Genomic DNA, 6629 nt, shown 5'->3' on the forward strand with positions numbered 1-6629 from the left:
TATTGAATCTTATATGTATTATACTGTGCAAGTGACTAATAATCTAATCTAGATCAAGATTTGAAGTAAATTTAAATATTAATTAGAAAATTTACAAATGTGTAATCATATCATCAAGATTTTCAGACCGAGTGAGTCCTTTGAATAGGATTGGGTGTCTTTTACCACCCGAATTTCAGACCCTTTTTGTTCCATCACTCGAATTTTTTACCGAAAATAAAAGTAGAAAAAGAAAAAACAAAAACGGGAGACGTGCCTAAAACAAAACGGGATAGTCCACGTGGCAGTGGAATAAGATAAGTGGAATGCAAGTGCAAAATTGCTCGTCTCACCTGCTGGTTTACATTACCCCTACAAAAGTCGCAGGCTGTCCCCAGCAGCAGGAGGCAGCAGCCATCGCTCAAACCCTTACCTAACAACCTTAGAAACCTATTACCCTAACGCCTTAGGCGAATAGTGACAAGAAGCCAAATAAACTTTCGCTTTTCAGTCTTTTAATCCTAATAACTCCTCCCCTAATCCTTAAAAACCCCAACAAAAGAACTGCTTCAGTACCCGCCCCGGCCAAAATGGAAGCCCGTTTTCCCGGGAAAAACTTACCCCCAACCAAAACCCAAAAAAAAAAAAAACAAAAAAGGAAAAACTCAGATATTTATATCCCAAACTAACAGATAGATAGAATAGAAGTATCAGAAAAACTACAAACAAAACACCAAAGCCTAAACCATTTCTCTTTCTCTTCTTCTCCTCTCTCTATCCCACACACACGCACACGCGCACGCGCACACGTTTTAACAAGAACAACTCCGTCGCTTTGTCGTCGAGATTACAAAATCAACGGTGGTGATGGAGAGAGAATGAGGAAGAACCAACGGCTACGATTGCCGTCATCGTCGTCGTCGTTTTCGTCATCATTACTAGCGTCAAAACCACTATCAATATGTCGGTATCGTGTTCCGATTGCTTCACGGACTTACTCTGCTGCGAGGATTCCGACGAGATATTCTCCGGCGAGTCCCCGGAATGCTCGTCGGAGCTGGACTCTCCGGCGTCGTTCATCGAGGAATCCTCCATCGCTGGCTTTATTGAAGATGAAAGGAACTTCGTCCCCGGATTCGATTACCTGGCTCGGTTTCAGTCCCAGTCTCTTGACGCATCGGCTCGAGAAGAATCTGTTGCATGGATTCTCAAGGTTAACTGTAACTGACTAAACTGTACTACTCACTATCTCTCTTCTTTGATATTACGTTAATACCACTGGCGTACGTTAGCTGAACCCCTCACAGTTTTTGCTATAACGCGCTAGTTAGGTTATGCTCTCAATATCAAAAGTAAAGAGATCTAATAACAGCCGTTCGATTGACCGAGATGAATTGTCGATTGGCGGCTTCTACTTACAACTTTTTCATTTTGTCATGTAATAATGCTAATATTTCCTTTTCGTTTTTGTGCAGGTGCAAGCATACTATAATTTCCAGCCTTTGACGGCGTATCTCTCCGTTAACTACCTGGATCGGTTTCTGTATTCCCGCCGCTTGCCGGTGAGCTTTGCGTTTCCGTCAGTGTTAAGTTTAGTAAAAGTTACAAGTGAAGGACTATTCGCTGAATAAAATTATGTTGGCGGAATTTGAGTGATGAATTTTGACTATTTGGTGTAATTATATTTGACTTTTCAACAACGATAAAACTTGAAAAGGACTCGAGTACTTTACTACACTAATAAATAAAAAGAGTAAGCTTCTTTTTTTTTTTTGGGTTGAATCAAACAGTGGCTTGCCTTCTTCTCCAAAAACTAAAAATAGAAAAAAGTGGCTTGCCTATGCATTAACTACAGTATGAGACTTTTATTTAAGTGTATTTATAAAGCCCTTTTTTAAAATTGGTATGTCGTACTATTTCTTTTATATATGATGGTATATACTCTGAATAAAGTTTTACTAGTATTATTCTTGTTCTTTTGATGGATGGTTGGTACCTTTTCTAATGAGCTGAGTAAATGTGCACGGAATTTACCTTAATAATGCCACAAAAAGTTCATATCTACATGTGTTAGATATTCATTATTTTTGGTACTACTATTATTAATGGGATGATGATTTGTGGTGATTAGCAATTAATGTGATGGCTTTTTTTGTTTTTTTTTTTTTTATCTTTTGCTTTTCAGCAAACTAGTGGGTGGCAATTGCAACTTTTATCTGTTGCTTGCTTGTCGTTAGCGGCTAAGATGGAGGAACCTCTTGTTCCATCTCTCTTAGATCTTCAGGTATATTTCTTTTTAATTAAAATCATTGCTAGTTCTATTTTTCCTTTTCAATGATCATTAGTGTAATTTCAACATAATGCTATATATGCAGGTAGAGGGTGCCAAATATATTTTTGAACCAAAAACAATCCGCAGAATGGAGCTGCTTGTGCTCACGGTTTTGGATTGGAGGCTACGATCAGTAACGCCATTCAGTTTCATTGCTTTCTTTGCTTGCAAGCTCGATCGAACAGGAACTTTTATCGGGTTTCTGATCTCAAGGGCAACGGACATCATTTTATCCAATATCAAAGGTATTGTAGATGCAATGAATTTTATTCCCTTTCTGTCGGTTGATATATATACATGCACATATAAGCAACATTTGTATGAGTAAACATAAAGAAAAAAAAAAGCACAAGGATTATAATAATCAGTTCAAATAAAAACTTGTTTGCTAATGTCAACAGAGGCCAGCTTTCTAGAGTATTGGCCGTCAAGCATTGCTGCTGCAGCGATACTATGTGCAGCCAATGAAATTCCAAACTTGTCTCTTGTTAATCCTGAACATGCTGAGTCATGGTGTGATGGACTAAGCAAAGTAAGCTCAATATGTAAATGCAATTCTCAGTTAATGCTTGGGCGTATGCTTAACAGGAAACTAGTATGCCAACTTGGAAAAATATCTAATTTTTGCAGGAGAAAATCCTTAGCTGCTACCGGTTAATGCAAGAACTTGTGCTTGACAATGCCAGGAGGAAAGCACCAAAGATCTTACCACAGCTTCGGGTAACAATCAGGGGCAGAATGAGATCCAGTGAGTCATCATCCTCATCTTCCTCATCACCTTCTTATAAAAGGAGAAAATTAAATAGCTGCTTGTGGGTAGATGATGACAAAGGAAACTCTGAGTAAGGTGAAGGGGGAAATAATAAAGAAAAAGGTGGGGGGAGAAAAAAGAAAACAAAAAGGGGTGGCCCAAGTTGTCTAGAAACCTCGATATTTTTTTGGAGGGTTTTGAGAGAGTAAATTGACTTGAGTGATGTAGATTATTTAGTATATATATCTATATATATATATATATATATATTATGTATGTATGAAAGAGTTTGGTGAGTTTGGAGATTTATTAATTTTTTTGTTGGTGGGCATTGCCATTAATACGTTAATGGCTTTGCAGATTCCCAAGGGAGTGGGGATTTGTTTACATAAACATATGTGTGTGAGAAAGTTAGGGAAAGACGGGGAAAAGCCATGTTTAATATAGTGGGAGCCATGAAGTGTGAAAGAAGTGGGGAGGGGATTGAATTCAAAGCCTGCATTGATTATTGAATGAAAGGTGGAGGAGATGGTGGGTCCCCCAGGCAGTAGGCAGAGGGATAGAGAAAAGAGGGGAGAAAATTTCTGAGATGGTTCGGCGGAGTTAGGGATTGAACGTTGAAGTTCAGCAAGATGAGATGAGAGGTTTTAAAGTCAAGGTTCCCCATCTAGCCCACTATCATTGCTTCAACATCTGCTTCTTCTCTCCATTGAGTACTATTGACAACGCACAAATATTGGATGAAAAAGGAGAAATAAATATGAAATATGGAATATGGGTCGGCTCCTTTCTTTATAGCCTTCATTTTCTTTTGAGTGGTTTGTGTGCACACGCATTCGGCATGTGTGGCACGCACGTGTGTATGTGTGGTTTTTTGGCGGGAAATGCCTCTTATTCTAATGGCCTTGACCTTTGGCCTAACCAATACTGGACTTTTTCCAATGGTGTTCATGCGTGTGAGGGTCACATGTGTGTATACTTTTTATTTTTATTTTATTTTTTTTAATTTTTTAATTGAAATTTTCCCTCAGATGAGAAAGAATACTCTTTCATGGCCAGCGATTGGCCTAACATATACGAAGGTCTTTGGGGCCTTTCAAGCGTGTTGTATTTGATTCGTGAATAAATAGACAATGAAATTATCAGATATGTATGTATATAGTAGAAATATCTTCTTTCACTTCATGTCTTCTCTCTTTGTCTATGCACTGCACGTGATTGACAATGCATAATTTGTAGGTTTGCCATTGGTTTTATTGCGACTGTATCACGGAAGAAAATTTTTATGAATCGCTGTGGAATTTTGCGGAGGCATCGTCTCAGTGAAGGGACTGGCAGTTGGTCCCGCGGGCAATAAAGACGTTTCATTCATGAGCATGACCCTCTTAGCATGCAATTGTCACTCGTGATTCATGATCGCCCAGCCCGTGCCTGGTTTCCTTAATTTCTTCCAGCTCTTAAAAACCACACATCTCAACTGATTAGTCGTCAACCAATTTAAATAGCCGATTTCCAAGGGTTTCTTGTCTCATTCCCTTGATATGATATATACATATATATCAACAATAATCTCTCTTACTAAAAAGTTTTTTGGATTTCTTAATTATCTCATATCCCAACCATATACACACATATGTCTGTGGTTAGAAACTTCTTTACATCCAATTATATTAGTGGGGGTGGACATTGTAGGAAAAAGCCAAGGCTTAAAAAAGCAAGCTCCTTTTTCATCTAACAATTGCATACAAGTTGTTTTGTAACATTACAAACAGAAAAAGCCCATCAAGGAAGTTGTCATCTTCCCCGACATAGGGTATATCATCTTTGCATGTGGTAACATACACGATGGCCCTTTAAAAATGGTGCGTAAAAAGGTCACCATGCATTTTAGGGCAACTTCAGCAATCGTCATGCAAACCTTATCACCTCTACTCGCACACACGTGGTATCTAAGCTGTTAACCATGCTCCATCACATCCCCCGCCTGGCCTGTTTATAAATCTCACTCAATTTGACATGAAAAAGTTTTGTATGCCAGGTTCCTCCATGGACTGCGGTGACAGGAAACTCGATACGCGGACACAATTCTTCATCAGTACAATTAACTCTCCCTTGCATTTCTACTTCTTAGCTTCTTTTTTTTTTTTCCATTGTAAGAATGTAATTACACTTCTACTTCTTAGCTTGGAACATATATCAATCTGTAAGAACCACTAGGATTATTGATACAACTCCATGGTTTTTTATTAATTTAACGTTGATGAAGTCTTTTGTTTAATCGTTCTAGCAGCTATAATACGAATAGAAGAATGGTAGCACTCATGTCCTGTTCTGGCTTTACAAAAGTCATTTCTAGCTGTTCCAACAGTGTGGATCCCATAATCAAACGTGTCAGAATCCACTTGGGTTATTTAATTATCTTGAAATCCTTTTATAAAATCCTGGGTATGGAGCGGCTCACCAATCAATTAATCAGATGTGGCGTTTGCTCATTAGTACAGCTATGAAGGAGCCATGAAGATTTTGGACTCTATATATGTATGCACACACATACATTTTCCTCATAAAAACCACCATCTTCCCCACTAAAGGGTCACATTAAACTAATTAAATTCATGTCTGATAACTATATTAAATCCTCAACAGCCCACTCCCGTGGAGGTTATGTGACCCAAACAAAAAAGGAAAAGGTTTGGATTAATCCTCATCTTTAGGATTTAATTCAAAAGCATAAAATGGGACAGACACTAGGCCAAGTGTTGGAATACAATGACGTAATTATTAGCTAAAAAATAACCACAATTTCGATCAACTTTTAAAAGGACAAAAAAAAGAAAGTTGCGCAAAGCACGTGTCTTCACATGAGATATTTAAAACAACTTGGCATAATATGTAGTGTAATAGTTATAATACATGCCATATATGCCGTATCCAAAGAAAGTTTTTAAGAACAATTACGTTGTATTTCATACACTATAACTTGTTACAATAATAAAACTATAATGTTATAATGAGTCTATAACAAAGTACAGTAAAACTTCTATAAATTAATATTTGATAAATTAATAAATTCAATTAAATAATATTTTTAATCAATCTCATTTGAGATCAACATATTAAATTAATAATTCATTAAATTTAGAAAATAATACATTTTAAAAAACACACATATGTTTCACTTGATATATAAATTAATAATTTTTTATACATTAAAATTATATATATATGACTCAATTAGGAAGCTTTTGTAAAATATCTTTCCAATGTTACTTATTTTTTCTTGAAATTAATGTCTCATTGGACTTTATCAGTAACTTTTATTAGTGTATTAAGAAGCTTGGGTATACTGTTCTTGTATTGTAAGAGAAAATTATGTAATATAATTATTGTTTTGAGTGCATCTTTATGCGAGACAGACTCCAATACAGAACTACTGTCTTCAACTTCATCTTCTATGTTATTTTCATGATGTTCTCAATAATTTGCTCGTCATGAATAATGATAATTAGGAAATATTTGTATAATCACAATATACAATATTAAGTTGAATATTTTTTTAAAAAATAA

General features: G+C 36.4%; 1 protein-coding gene across 3 annotated transcripts; it reads left to right on the plus strand.

Annotated features, from left to right (window-relative positions):
• Positions 350-5312, plus strand: LOC18609384 (cyclin-D1-1). 3 transcript variants are annotated; one of them, XM_007044471.2, is made up of 7 exons: positions 350-1192; positions 1455-1541; positions 2165-2263; positions 2355-2556; positions 2713-2843; positions 2942-3059; positions 5101-5312. In XM_007044471.2, the coding sequence occupies exons 1-7, from the start codon at positions 941-943 to the stop codon at positions 5277-5279; spliced, it is 1068 nt and encodes a 355-aa protein (XP_007044533.2). In that variant the 5' UTR covers positions 350-940; the 3' UTR covers positions 5280-5312. The 3 variants fall into 3 exon arrangements, with proteins under 3 accessions (XP_007044533.2, XP_017971868.1, XP_017971867.1); XM_018116379.1 differs by lacking the exon at positions 5101-5312 and adding an exon at positions 4302-4792 and having other exon boundaries at positions 353-1192; XM_018116378.1 differs by lacking the exon at positions 5101-5312 and having other exon boundaries at positions 355-1192; positions 2942-4247.

This window comes from Theobroma cacao, chromosome 2 (genome assembly GCF_000208745.1).
Source record: "Theobroma cacao cultivar B97-61/B2 chromosome 2, Criollo_cocoa_genome_V2, whole genome shotgun sequence".
NCBI lineage: Eukaryota > Viridiplantae > Streptophyta > Magnoliopsida > Malvales > Malvaceae > Theobroma > Theobroma cacao.

Excerpts from the sequence above, each read along its gene's own strand:
- LOC18609384 (XM_007044471.2), top strand. The coding sequence starts at position 941 with ATGTCGGTATCGTGTTCCGATTGCTTCACGGACTTACTCTGCTGCGAG. Across the intron at positions 2,557-2,712 it reads CATTTTATCCAATATCAAAG|AGGCCAGCTTTCTAGAGTAT; the intron begins GTATTGTAGATG and ends TAATGTCAACAG. Across the intron at positions 2,844-2,941 it reads GGTGTGATGGACTAAGCAAA|GAGAAAATCCTTAGCTGCTA; the intron begins GTAAGCTCAATA and ends TAATTTTTGCAG.